The sequence below is a fragment of the Lemur catta genome, chromosome 15 (genome assembly GCF_020740605.2).
Source record: "Lemur catta isolate mLemCat1 chromosome 15, mLemCat1.pri, whole genome shotgun sequence".
Lineage (NCBI taxonomy): Eukaryota > Metazoa > Chordata > Mammalia > Primates > Lemuridae > Lemur > Lemur catta.
In genome coordinates this window covers 1,437,283-1,451,966 of record NC_059142.1, presented here as the reverse complement: position 1 = coordinate 1,451,966, position 14,684 = coordinate 1,437,283, and the positions used below count along the sequence as shown (strand labels likewise).

The following is a 14,684-nucleotide window of genomic DNA, read 5'->3' as shown; positions in this document are numbered from 1 at the left end:
ACAGCTGCATCTACCTTCTATACTTTACCCCTAGGCTGCTTGAAAAAAAATGTTGTACTCGAAGTTTCCTAAGTAGCACGAAAGTCTTGATAGATTTTATTCGTTACACCTCAACCTAACAAAAGGCTCTGCCAAGCACAGACCACACACTGGAAAATCTGTGACCTTGGGCTTTTCACCTAGCATTCATTCATTCACTACTGGCTCATGTTTGGGGAGGCACAAGAAATTCTTGTTCTGTGTGCAATCTGTCTCATTTTCATCTTCATCTGTCATTGCTCCTTTGCTCTCTCTTGGAGTCCAACTGAGTCTCTTATCTCTCCCTTCTCATACTCCTCCTGGTATCTATTTTGTCTTTTCTTCTTCAGACTGAAAATCCCTAATAGTAACTGTAGTTTCCTTCCAGGACGTGATTTTTAGTCTCTTCCTTCATTTGTTCTATTATAAAGCTCAGAAATGCATGCAGAGGAGGACCAGCTCTTCCCTTTTTCTAGACACTACCTCTCCACAACACAGCCTACTTAAACTGTCTTGGCACCAACACCACAGATGCCTGAAACTTACTGAAACCAGAACTCCTGAGTCTTTTCATGCTTGTCGCTGTTCAGCCACATCTCAGCTGTGATCTTTTATCGCTACTGAATAATTTTCTGGACCCAAGGAAAAGAATTATGGCCTACCACTCTAGCCTTTTAAGAATCTCTAGTAATTCAGTCATTTAAGAATCTAAATAATTCTCGACATAACAAGATATTCAGCTTTATTTGAATCTAAAGGGCCGATTCCATCCTGGAACATTTTTTACCTAAGGCGCTCAGAGGCTGGTTCAGGTTTTTCATGAGAAGACTGTGCTGGGCCTTTTTGTTTGTTTGTTTTTGAGATAGAGTCTTACTCTGTTGCCTGGGCTAGAGTGCCGTGGCATCAGCCTAGCTCACAGCAACCTCAAACTCCTGGGCTCGAGCAATCCTTCTGCCTCAGCCTCCCAAGTAGCTGGGACTACAGGCATGTACCACCATGCCCGGCTAATTTTTTCTATGTATTTTCAGCTGTCCAGCTAATTTCTTTATATTTTTTTAATAGAGACAGGGTCTTCCTCTTGCTCAGGCTGGTCTCGGACTCTTGAGCTCAAATGATCTGCCCACCTCGGCCTCCCAGAGTGCTAGGATTACAGGCATGAGCCACCGCGCCCGGCCTGTGGTGGGCTTCTAAACATACACACACCTTCCACAATGACAGCCCTTTCCTACAGTCCAGGAAGGAAAAAGGACAATAACAAGGAGCCTTGGGATGATCCATTTCACTTCTCTTCCATGTGAACCATGGCATGTTAAATGCATTTCTTGACAGGACTTCTATTTTGAAAGACAATGATGCTCAATCTGTACCTTTTATGTTTCTTGTCTCTTCTCCATCAAAAATATGTCAGTCAATTGCTTGTCAGAGACACATAGCTGCTGACAGGTCCTCATAACCTGACTAAGATAAACTGCCAAGAGATGCTTGCACTAGAATAGAAAACATACAATCCTGTTAGAAACAGGCAAAGGGCCAAGGATGACCAGTCTAACCAAGACCTTAAGACCTCTCATAATCACCATACTTAGCAGGAAAAGACTAGAGTACACAGATTATGGGGCCTTTAACTTACTGCCTAAATACTGCTGATAAGGATGAGACAGGTGTATTCTTTCTAGAAGTCAGAGGGGACAAAGACAGACTTATTTTGTCTGCTGATTTTGAAATAGTTTAGATCCGGTGGACACAGGGTATATAAGCCATGGTGAAAACCAAGACAGGCTTCTCATTTTAGTCCTACATTATATTTTGTCCTTGCTTTCAGAGAGCTACCACAGCAATGACTAACATTCCTTGAGGCATCATGTTGCTAAATGTTTCTCATGGATTATCTCATTTAAATCTGACAGCTACCTGCCAGAACAGGTATTATAACCATATGCTTAGAGTCTACAGTCTACTCCTCTAACTACTGTGTTGTATTTCTGGGATTGGGGGCAGGGAGGGGTGGTGGTAAAACTCTCACATATGTTGGCCTGTACACACCTCTGGGGAGATAACTGTTGGAACTGATGTCACTGAACATAGCTTTTAGATTTTAAAGGGGCCCTAGTTCAATGCTATCATTTTACAGGTGAAATAAATTTATGGCACATCAGCTATGAATGTAGCCTCTTATACAATGGGATATCCAACTTACCATCCAGGTCCCAAGATATTTAAGAAGTTAACAGCATAAAAGAAAGGGGAAGAATGAAGTGGAGGCCATTATTTTCTGCTTTGGCAAGACTTAAAAAATAGCTACTTGCTCTCAGAGGGGGAGTGCCTTTCCCTTTGGAATAAAGTGTATGTGAGTGTATTTTGTTTCTGCTTGCTGCTCTGGACTCTTCACGAAATTGGCAAAAGTGTAAAGAGACAGACAACAGCACTCCTGCCCCACGTGCAAGTCAATTGTGGTGCCAGGCTGTCTTACTACAGGGGAAGACATACCTCATGGCTAGATGTGTGGGGATATGCAAAGTTGCTAACATCCAGTTTAGTTCATATTTTTATTGGACCATCTAATTCCCTAGTGCCAACTTCCAGGACTACTCTTTTGTCTTCCCAAAGCTGCACCCATGACCTTTGAAATAAAAATGCAGGAAACTGATGTAGTTTTAAAAATGACATTGCATTTTGGGAGGCTAAACCCAAAAGAGATGACTAACTGAAGTCAAGGACAATAAACTATAATACTATTTGTTTCAACATGTAGCAAAATTGCCATTTTGTATGACTCTTAAACCACAAAGTAAGGGCTAATAATTTCCTTCCTAATTCGACTATAATGGGAAGAGCCTTCCCCCTGCTCACCAGTAGGCTTTCACCCTTCCGTAGCACTGAGAAAGCAAATGCAGGACATGAACAGTAATGACAAGAAGCCAAACATATGTATGTTTTACCGGAACTTCCAAGTACCTAGGAAGAAAAAGACAGATAGGGTCAGATCTTAGAAGGTGTGCAGGAAAAACCAGTTCTTTCCTTTTTATCTATTTAACGACTCAGAATTGCTCTGCAAATTGTACTGGGAAGAACTGCAGTAATGTTTTACTAAAAAGGGGAAACTCAACTTCTCTTCCTGCCAGTGTGCAGATTCTTCCTTCCTCATCTGTCAGTGCTCAACGCTTTAGGACTTCATACAGTGGAATTGAAGAGTTTCACACCAGTTCAACCACCCATATGAACCATTTTGTTCCTATAACTACTGATTCATAAGGCCTACTCCGTGGGCTGACTACAATTAGAAGTAGAGGGGAAAGCTATTCTTATCTATATTTTATTGTTGAGTTTCTTGATCTTTGGTATTTTATAGCATGTGTGTAAATTTCTAAAACTTCCACTATATACCTAAAGAGAGTGTGGAAACAGGTAAACAGTGATTAGTGGGGCAGGAGTACGATTCAGAAGAAGAAAGTGAAAAGGCTTTTGAAAAGCATTTGAGTGGGGTGAATAAATAAAGCAAAGAACTTTGCAATAGGGATGATTCGGCTGTTCAGGATAGAGGTCTCAGGAAAAGAGGCAAGCCCAGATCTGCCTACTCATCTTGCAGGATGGAAGGAGGACACAGATTGGTGAAGGGTTGGTAAGAGGCCCAGTCTAAGAACACACAGCCTTGGTGGCAGTCAAGAGGGACAAAAAGGAGAGGTACAGGGAAAGTGACATGCATCTGTAGAGTGAATGGACAAAGTTCTTGGAGAAATCACTTATGTCTCTGTACCACCAACAGCTAAAAACTTTCTTTTGAGAGCTTCATTCCTAGAGTTAATTTCCAAACTGGAAACATAAATTAAGTGTCCAAGGGAAGCAGAAATATCTCAAGGGTTATTTTATAATGAATTGCTACTTAGGAATTTGCCACAAGGCCTTCAAAGTAGTTTTAGGCTCTAAGATGGCAATCTGAATGAAAAAGCCAGGACTTTTTTGGGGGGAATTACAATGTCAGCACTCTTGGGATTCTTTCCTCTTTCCCCTCCTGCCCAGAGAATAAAGCAACAGGGAAGGCTTTAACCAAAGAAAAAATAGCAGATTCAAGTGCTGTGCTTTTGTTTGTCGCATGTTCCATGGCTCATACAATGCAGTCATCTCAGTGCAGTTTTTGACCAAGTCGGAATTCCTTGGAGGTTATTAGATTACCAGAAATGGCTGATGATTGGATAAGAAGATGCCTGCTGTACCCATTAAAGATTTCAGTTCCCGTTACAAATTAGATATTAAAAAGCCACATTTTACATTATTTTGTACTGCAAGGCCCTGACATGTTATGAACATATCAGCTATACCACTGAGTATCAATGGAGAAATTTCCCTAGCATGTCTGGAAAATTTAAACTGAAGGGAGAGCATTGAAGCAGACTGTTTTCCATCTAATTCTACAGAAAAACCACAACATCCAGTAGTGACATGAATAATTCTTGGGTCTTCAAACTATTACCAATGAGAAAAACTTTAGATTTCTTCTCTCTTTAGTTATTTTATGTCTCTTCTCTCTAGATTTACTTAAGGAGACATAAGCCTCTGGGATTCTACACTGATTTGAATGGTTCACTGGTTCCTTCTTATTGTGAGTCCCCAATTCATCAGAATGCTCCCTGGACTATGCTGAATAAATGGCTGGTGACGTAGGGATGGGGAGAAATTCTATAGAAGTTCCCTTGCTTATTTCTTTCAAAGGCTGAGACTCAAAGTAAAATGTTCACCTGCCTGACACAGTAAACAGTGTAAAGAGTAAGTTCTGAATTTGTTTCTCCCTTCTCTAGCAGTGGACAACTAATGAACCCAATAATCAAGCAAAAATCTGAGTCAGAAATATTTAGAACTGGAAATTGACCTTAGGGATAATCTAATTCTTTGCTCCTTCAATGGAAAAATGACCTTCTCTTACAGGAATTGCTCCTACTTCCCCAATTATAGTCTGGAATGTTTATCCCCAGAAGGACAGAGCTTTTAAAAACAGCAACATGCAGAAAGAGGATGCTCAGACCATGGCTGGACTTGTAGGAACCTAACTTGGAGGAAGTCTACTGCGGTTTCAGTTAGGTTACAAGGAGGGCGACCCACCTGGATCACCCATTCATGGACAGTTTTATTTTGTGGCCATTCCAAGTCTCACATGTTACTTCACAGTGGTAAACTATATTATTTATTGTTTCCTGTGTTTGGTGCCTCTCTCTGGAAAAAGGATTATACATTCTTGTCCTAGTAAATACAGGCTGGCCATGTGACCTGCTTTAGTAAAATGTGAGTAGCCAAGCAGAAACATTAAAAACTGTCATGGGCCGGGTGTGGTGGCTCACGCCTGTAATCTTAGCACTCTGTGAAGCCGAGGCGGGTGGATTGCTTGAGGTCAGGAGTTCGAAACCAGCCTGAGCAAGAGTGAGACTCCGTCTCTACTAAAAATAGAAAGAAATTATCTGGCCAACTAAAAATATATATAGAAAAAATTAGCCAGGCATGGTGGTACATGCCTGTCGTCCCAGCTACTCGGGAGGCTGAGGCAGGAGGATCGCTTAAGCCCAGGAGTTTGAGGTTGCTGTGAGCTAGGCTGACGCCACGGCACTCACTCTAGCCCGGGCAACAGAGTGAGACTTTGTCTCAAAAAAAAAAACAAAAAAACCAAAAAACAACAACAAAAAAACAACAAAAAAACCTGTCATATACCATGTCCTCTTTTTTCTCTGCTATGAGATGCACACTGTTCCAGATAGGGGCTGCTTCACCAACTGGGATCCCTGAGTGAAGATGTTTTGGAGCAGAGCTACAATTAACTCCCGACAGATATACTGCATCAATAAAATATAAAACTTTGTTTTTGTAAGCCTTTCAGATTTGGGGTTATTGTTACTAGAGCATAATTTAGCCTCTCCTGACTAAAGCATCCCCCTTCCTAAGTAAACCAAAAAAGTTAATAAAAAGTTTAAAAATTCTGGTGATAGCAACATACATTACACTTGGAATACAATAAGAATATTAGGGTTGACCTATGGAATAAAGATTGTGGAAAGATAACTAGGTGGGTATCATGACATTGTCAAACTTAACTTTTATCATCTCATACAACCATGAAGTAAGCCAAATTCTTACTATATTACTATACAATGTAACCATTAAGGTTAAACTGAGGGTGTATAAAATTTCTACAGCCTTATTTAATTCAAAGTCCAAGCTGACTGCCACAATTCCAGGAAGTTAGCATTTTATGACTAATAAAGCAATGTAATATTATACCGGATGTGAATTACAAAACTAAATAAGTCACTTTAAACAAGGCATGGTGACCACTGGGAGGAACAAAAAGTCAACATTAATTAAAATACTTAAAACAAAATCTTTAAGATTTTACCAATGACTAGATCACAGAACTAGAAGACAGAAGTCTGCTTGCCCAGGTCAAGCACTGTGCTAATAATGGAACTGAGACCAAACATCCAAAACTAAAATACATAGGAAAAACTTGAAGGCCCCTTAGCTACATAAAGACCAAAAATAAAAACACTAGGAAAGAAAACAGAAACACTTCCTCAGGTATAAACAATAAGTTCAGTGACTCTGATTGTTAATCTATAAATGAGAAAATTCTTCTAATAGGCAGTCTCTTTTGAGTACGAAAATACCATCCACATGTTTTCACTGTAGCATCCCACACTACTTAATGAAGAAATGCGGCCGGGCGCGGTGGCTCACGCCTGTAATCCTAGCTCTGGGAGGCCGAGGCGGGTGGATCGCTCGAGGTCAGGAGTTCGAGACCAGCCTGAGCAAGAGTGAGACCCCGTCTCTACCAAAAATAGAAAGAAATTATCTGGCCAACTAAAAATATATATACAAAAAAATTAGCCGGGCATGGTGGCTCATGCCTGTAGTCCCAGCTACTCGGGAGGCTGAGGCAGTAGGATCGCTTAAGCCCAGGAGTCTGAGGTTGCTGTGAGCTAGGCTGATGCCACGGCACTCACTCTAGCCCGGGCAACAAAGTGAGACTCTGTCTCAAAAAAAAAAAAAAGAAATGCATGAAGATTTTGCCAGATCAGTGAAGTTATGCTACTGTGTGGAATGGCAAGTTAACTGACTAAGCAAAGGCACCTATTTGCCCAAGCAGGCTTTGCTTAACTCATTCACTCCCTAAGAATTAACTGATCACGTATAAGCTCTGAGAAGTTCACTGTAAATAAACCAGAAGTTTTTTTTTCAGACAGTCTCACTGTGTTGCCCAGGCTAGAGTGCCGTGGCGTCAGCCTAGCTCACAGCAACCTCAAACTCCTGGGCTTAAGCGATCCTCCTGCCCTGAGTAGGTGGGACTACAGGCATGCACCACCATGCCCGTCTAATTTTTTCTATTTTTAGTAGAGACGGCATCTTGCTTTTGCTCAGGCTGATCTCCAACTCCTGAGCTCAAGTGATCCTCCCGCCTTAGGCTCTCAGAATGCTAGGACTACAGGCATGAAGCACCACGCCTGGCCAATAAACCAGAATTTAAACTCTGAAAAATTTCCCTCTTCCTGGTCTTCAGTAAAGGCTGGATTATACACAAGAGCTGGTAGCTTCTTTTTTATCTTTTTCACCCCTTCCAAGCCAGATACAAAATTTGACACCACAGTCAATATTTTCATTTCATTCACAATAGATTCCCTTCCCTCAATCCCTGCTGCACTTACTGCTCTGTCACATACAGATAAACTGGGGCACAGGGAGGGGTCAGGCAGTTGGAGTTTGGCCCACTGCTTATATATATAGTCTATTCATGTCTCCTAAGACAGGCAGTGTGGGGTAGCCAGATGTGACTGTTACTTTACTGTTTTTCATTTCACTTTCCTGAAAAGAAATATCTTGCCAGGTTCTTGGTGAGTATTATCAGTAAGAGAAGAAAGTAATTCAGGGTCTGATAAGAGGCTGTTACTTCACTAATCTATCTATCCCTATAAGCTCTAAGAGGGCAAAACTAAGGTCCAGGTAGACTGCCTGCATTCAGCACCATTTGTCCCTTTAATAAATACTTTTTTTTTTTTGTTAGTGTCATCCTTGCGCAGGGGCCATGCTAATCTTCTCTGTATCATTCCAATTTTAGTATATGTTCTGCTGAAGCGAGCACAATAAATACTTCTTGACAACAGTTTTGAAAGATCATTTCTGACAGATGGATCTAAGCATGTGGAATGACCTCAAAATGCATTTTGGCTTTTGCTTGCAAACAAGAGATAATGAACAAGATGAAAATGTTAATAAATTTATTGGTGAGAGGGAGTACCTCTATTATCAAACAACAGGAAAGCAAAAATTGACTATACTCCATTAGGCCTGAACTAAGAGCCTCTCCACATCATTGCTGGTTCTACAAAAGGCTGCTGAGTTAACAGGTCATATTTATCTTATTTTAATTACCAAAATGCCTCGAGGACATTATCTTAAAGTGAAATAAGCCAGGCGCAGAAAGACAAATAACACATCATCTCACTTGTATGTGGAATCTAAAGAAGTTGAACTCATAGAAGTAGAAATAATGGTGGTTATCAGGGGTCTGGGCTAGGGGGCGGAGCATGGGGAGACGCTGGTCAAAGGGTACAAAATTTCAGTTACAAGGAGTAAGTGCAGGCGCTCTACTGTAAATCATGGTGACTATAGTTAATAACAAGGTATTATGTACTTGAAAATTGCTAAGAAAGTAGATTTTGAGTGTTCTCACCACAAAAAAATAAGGATGTGAGGTAATGGATATGTTAATTAGCTTGATTTAGTCATTCCATAAGGTTTACATATCTCAAAACATGTTATATGCCATAAATATAAATAATTTTTGCCTAAAAATAAATAAATAAATACTAGTATGTTAATTTTACTAAGTTGGGTCAAAAACTTTTCAACAGTCCAAGAAGTACTGAAAGCCTCCATAGAGATTCACGAAAACATTTTATCCTAGGGGGTTTCTATTGAGATCATCCCCTAGATCTAGAGACTTCTACCTGGTAAACACGCCTTCCACTAGGTGATGAGATTAAGGTGATGGACTGTCGATCAACTAGGTCCAAGGCCTGGATGGCTGATGAGCCAAAGACAAACTTCAGCCTAGGAAATAAAAAGACTTCAGATTAGAAGGCCTGATCTCAAAGTCACCTCTGTAACTTGACCCAAAGGATCACTATCCTCAACATTTTTTAAAAATTCATTTTAATTTGGAAAAAAAATAATACAGTAAAACCCATGGACTCACTCATTCCCCAGAATTAATAAATATCAACATCTTGTTCATGTATTTCAGGTCTTCTTGGATTTTTTTTAAATAAAAGGAGTAAACTATTACTGATAAAGCCCTCTTAATACTTCTCTGTAGTCTCCTATACTTCTTCCCACTTTCCATTTATCCCTGAGGCAACCACATCCATTTGTTGGTTTCCTTCCTATTAATGTTTTTATATTTTATTATACATAGAACACATGTGCACACACATATATATACATGTGCATGTTTGTATGTATATGGCATTGTTTTATAAGTTTTAAAATATAACAGGTATACTGTAGGCTTCTTTTGGCAACTTGCATTTTCCACTCAATGCATTTTTTTAAAATGATGCACATTGATATATTTCTTTTTATTTAATTTTTGAGTAATATTCCATTATATGTACATACTACCTTCAATTTGTTAAGTACTCTATTGATAGATAGTCTGTTTCTATTTTATACTATTATAAATAGTAGTCAATTATCCCTGTCCATGTCCCTTGGGACACAAATATGAAAATTCTTCCTGGTTATATAACTAAAAATAGAATTGCTGGGTCTTAGGATATGAGCATTTTTCAACTTTAATAGGTATTGCCAATAGCCTTCCACAGAGGAAACAGCACTCCCAACGGCACTGTACGAGGGTCCTGTTTTCTCCATGTCCTCACCAATACCAGTATCATCAGACTTTTTCACATTTGACCATCTGATTGGTATTAAATTTGTAGTTTTTGGATTAGTAATAAGACTATCCAGCTGATATATAAGAAAAAAATTTGATATGTGGAAAATTCTTATGATATAATGTTAGGCGAGAAAGGCTGGGAATAAAATTATATATTTATAAATTCTCAACTGTGTTGACTTTTTTTCTTAAGGAAATCTACAAGTATCACAAAATAAAAAGTTTAATTTAAAAAAAGGCAATAAACCAAAATGTAAGAATGATTATTACTGGGTGGTATGATTGCTGATGCTTTTTATGTTTTATTTCCAATAAAATAGTTTTTTAAATGTGTGGGTTATTTTTATAATCTGGAAAATAAAATGGCTGGGTTGAAGTAAAATTGAAAAATTAGTGTTTTAAAGAACTCATATGACTTGGCCGGGTGCAGTGGCTCACGCCTGTAATCCTAGCACTCTGGGAGGCCGAGGTGAAAGGATCGCTTGAGCTCGGGAGTTTGAGACCAGACTGAGCAAGAGGGAGACCTGTCTCTACCAAAAATAGAAAAAAATAGAATATCCATGATTACTTCCCTGGGATATTCTTATAAGTGGAATTTCTGAGTCAAAGAATATATATGTTTTAAAGCTCCTGTAGCCTCTGACAGATTACCCTCTAATTCACATTCCTACTAGCAGAGTATAAGTTATCCCTTTCCTCGTATTCTTGCCAACATCTTTTCTGTGGTTGCTAGGTTCATAGATGAAAAGTTACCTTAACATTTTAACTTGTATTTTTATGGTGACTACTAGTAAGATTTACCTTTTCCCCCCAAAGTTTTTGGGTATTTGCATCCTTCTATTATTTGCCCATTTTCTTTTTTAAAGTGGTAATTTTTTTTCTAGTAATATATAATTCTTACAAAGAAACTGAAGAAACAGAGAAGAGGTTAAAGCTCTTCTATAAATGCTACCCCTTTCCTTCTCCTTAAGATAAACACTGGTACAGGTTGGTGTATACCCTTCAGGACTTTTAAATGTAAGAGTATATATGCAATTAAGTGTCACTTATTCATAGGTAGCTTTCACTTTTTTGTTCCTATTGAGAATGTAATTACATATATATATGTACATATATATGTGTACAAATATATATATATATATATATATTTTTTTTTTTTTTTGAGACAGAGTCTCACTTTGTTGCCCAGGCTAGAGTGCCGTGGCATCAGCCTAGCTCACAGCAACCTCAAACTCCTGGGCTCAAGCAATCTTCCTGCCTCAGCCTCTCGAGTAGCTGGGACTGCCACCATGCCTGGCTAATTTTTTCTTTATATATTTAGTTGTCCATATAATTTCTTTCTATTTTTAGTAGAGACAGGGTCTCGCTCTTCCTCAGGCTGATCTCAAACTCCTGAGTTCAAAGGATCCACCCGCCTCGGCCTCCCAGAGTGCTAGGATTACAGGCATGAGCCACCTCACCTGGCCAAGAATGTAATTATATTTTTGAACTTTGTGGTATGAAAGAAAATGATTTTTGAATTCTGTATTTTTTAAATAACTGGCCACTCTATTTTATTCTCTTGTCTTTTTTAAAAGTAGCTATAGCATCTATAAATAATACTTGTTTTTCCTTGCAAATAGGTATACTTCTAGTTTTTTAATCATGTATTAGGGTAACAGGTACCATTTCTGGACCATGCTAAACAAGAGTGGCAAATAGGACAATATAGGAATGCCTTGTATCGTCCATGCAGTGTCTGCCTATTCATTTGAGACAGTTTTTTAACCATCATGTCAAGAAAATACTGTTCCTAGTTTAGTAAGAATATTTTTAAAATCAAGAGTTGATGTTGAAAGGATTTGGCTCTTAAAACACATAATGGTTAAAAAAAAAAATCAAACACAACAGGATGTGTACTTACGATAATAAATGCTCATCAGGAACTGTAAAAACGGGAATGGAAAAAAAGTTAATCATGTTAAAGCAGTGATCACAGACAAAAATCTTAAGAAACACTATATAACCAAAAAGACTTCTGTGTATGATGGTGAACTGAACCTACGCATCTAGTTTTAGGCCTTCCCCAAACCTCACTAAAACAATACTAAAAGGATTTTTTTAAAAGTATAAACTCCAAAGGATGAGAAAGACAGAGAGAAACAATAGCAGATATGTTGGAAGCTGACAGAAGAATGTAAAATAATTTACAAGGCCTGAGAAACCTGAATCCTAAGCTAGCGGTGGGGAGAGCCAAGTACAAATCTGATTTATAGTTCATAGTTCATAATCCACCTCTCCCTACTCCCAAAAAGTCCTCAGAAACTGGTGGCATGAGATAGCTTTGAAGGTAGAGATGAAGCAGGGATACTAAAATAAGACTCTTAGAAAGTAAGTTTAAGAAGCAGTTGGACCCCAGTTACCCTCCTTAGATTTGGGTGACTGCTTTTCCTTCCTTTTGGCAAAAGACTAGGTTTATTTTCTGGATAAGTTCAAACACAGGATATTTGGACTGGGGGACATACTAGGCACAGTGGGGGTAAAAGTATCACACTGAAACTATGGGGATTTCCTGTTCTCTTCCCTAATATGGCTCCCGTAACACAAACATTCAGGTCTTTACCGTACAGACAGGAAACTGGAAGTCTTCCTTGGGGACTTCCCAAAAGAAGTGGAAATGACACTGAAATGGTTGCCCCAACTAAATAGCCTAGTGAGAACTATAGGGACATTCACAGTCCATAAGCCCCTCCACTGCCCAGAACTTCCAATACATTTTTTAGTCTTTCACTCTTAAACATGACTAGACAACAAGAATACCAGACAACAAAGGAAAGAAGAAAGAGAACAAAACAAACAGAAGAAAGCTAATTAAAGGAAAAATTACAGAGAGAAAATTTCAAACGCCTGTTATTAATATTATTAAAACTTTACTATCAGAGAAAAAACAAGTCAGTGAAATCATAAAACAGGCACAAGGTATAATAAAACGGGTTTCTTTAGTAAAAGAATGATAGCAGAAATAAAAAAGTCAACAGAAAATCTGGAAGATACAGTTGAAGAAAGTAGAGAAAATAAAAAGATGAAATATAAGAGCCATAGTCAGCCACAAGGATAATCAATACAGGGCATTTGGTAACTGAATAATACGACTACCGCAAACAGAGAAAACAGATGGATGGAAGTCATCAATCCCAGATAATTCAAAATTTCCCAGAACCAAAGGATATGAATTTCTAACTTGAAAAGGGCCCACTGGGTGCCCACACAGTGAAGTGAGTAAAACAAACCTTATCAGAAGATTCAGAACACTGCTTATAAAGAGAAGATAATTCAAACTTCCAGAGAAAATAAAGATCACATACAAAATCAGCAGCAACAAAAGAAACTAGCAGATAGTGGAAAAATGTTTTCAGATGTCTGAAGAAATACTATTTCCAACATATAATTCAATACCTAGCCAAACTATCAGTTAAGTGTGAGGGCAGAAAAAGAACTTTTTAAGAAATGCAAAAAGTACAGCTCATGTCCCCTTCTTCGGGAAGCTCAAGTATGCACTCCACAAAACGAGGTAGTAAAACAAGAAAAAGAATATTGTACGGCTGGGGCACGGAGGCTCACACCTGTAGTCCTAACGCTCTGGGAGGCCAAGGCAGGAGGATTGCTTAAGCTCAGGAGTTCAAGACCAACTTGAGCAAGAGTAAGACCCCTTCTCTACCAAAAATAGAAAAATTAGCCGGGCCTGGTGGAATGCGCCTGTAGTCCCAGGTATTCAGGAGGTTGAGGGAGGAGGATCGCTTGAGCCCAGGAGTTTGAGGTTGCAGTGAGCTATGATGACACCACTATGATGACACCACTGCACTCTACCCAGGGTGACAGAGCAAGACTCTGTCTCAACAACAACAACAAAAAAGTAGAATATACTAAACATAAGGCCCAATATAGGTAAAGAGAATTCCCAGATAATAATGGTGAAGGGAGAGCTCAAGACACAGCCAAGAGATCAGCCAGTCCATATTTAGGCAAGTCAGAGGCTCTAGGAGAGATTTCTTAGGAAAATGAAAATGACAAACACCTCATTCATCTGAACATCCTGAATGAAGATTTAGAACACTGGTAAAGTGTGTAAGGTTGAATTAGGGATAAACACATACAAAACTAAACAAGCAAACAAAACCAAGGCAGTTAAAACTCCAGGGAAACCATAATGTTGCACAGGAAAGGAAGAGTATTAATAGCTTCCCATATGGCTTTGCTGTCACCACCATCAGGTAAGTGTAAACTTGGAATCTTGATCTCAAAAAATTACCACTGAAGAATGGGGGTCAGGAAAGGTGTATGACTATCTAGAACAAAGACTTTGAAAGAGCAGAAAACAGTTCTGCTGCAAATAAACACGAATCAACAGCAACAGTCACTGTGTCTGAGGCACAGGTGTCAAGGGCACCTATTAGGCCCCCTTCAGGACTGTCAGTGTTTGGATTAATCCATTCTGACACAGAGCTCAGTTCTGGCAATACTTGTGTAAAGTGACAGCAGTCCAAACCCTCAGGCCACCAAATCTTAGGGTCCAGAACAACTGTTTCAGTTAGCTTTTTCTCCACTCTTTCTAGAATCCAATATGTCTGAATACCTGGCTGGCCTAATCTTTTAAGCATACATACTTAAGTCTTGTTAGTTTTGACTGAAACGAGAAAATAAAAGTTGGCTTACTTTTCTCAGTTCTTTAAAAACTTTAAGTAACTCAAACCCT

At 39.0% G+C, this 14,684-nt stretch overlaps 1 protein-coding gene and 1 non-coding gene across 4 annotated transcripts in view; both read right to left on the bottom strand.

Moving 5' to 3' along the window:
- The window catches only part of ZSWIM7 (zinc finger SWIM-type containing 7), a 28,251-nt gene that overhangs the window by 12,364 nt on the left and 1,203 nt on the right, over nucleotides 1–14,684 (bottom strand). For 2 of the 3 annotated variants that reach the window (XR_006739410.1, XM_045569441.1), the window contains exons 2-5: nucleotides 11,856–11,877; nucleotides 9,003–9,105; nucleotides 2,869–2,973; nucleotides 1,386–1,505 (exon numbers count right to left, since the gene is read on the bottom strand). Coding sequence is in view for 2 of the 3 variants with exons in the window: in XM_045569441.1 (XP_045425397.1) it covers nucleotides 1,389–1,505; nucleotides 2,869–2,973; nucleotides 9,003–9,105; nucleotides 11,856–11,877 (347 nt within the window). In the remaining variant the exon portion in view is untranslated. The remainder of the gene's footprint in view (nucleotides 1–1,385; nucleotides 1,506–2,868; nucleotides 2,974–9,002; nucleotides 9,106–11,855; nucleotides 11,878–14,684) is intronic. The other variant, XM_045569442.1, reaches the window with a different exon arrangement.
- Nucleotides 8,028–8,134, bottom strand: LOC123621326. Its single transcript, XR_006729062.1, has one exon. It is a non-coding gene; the product is annotated as a U6 spliceosomal RNA (small nuclear RNA).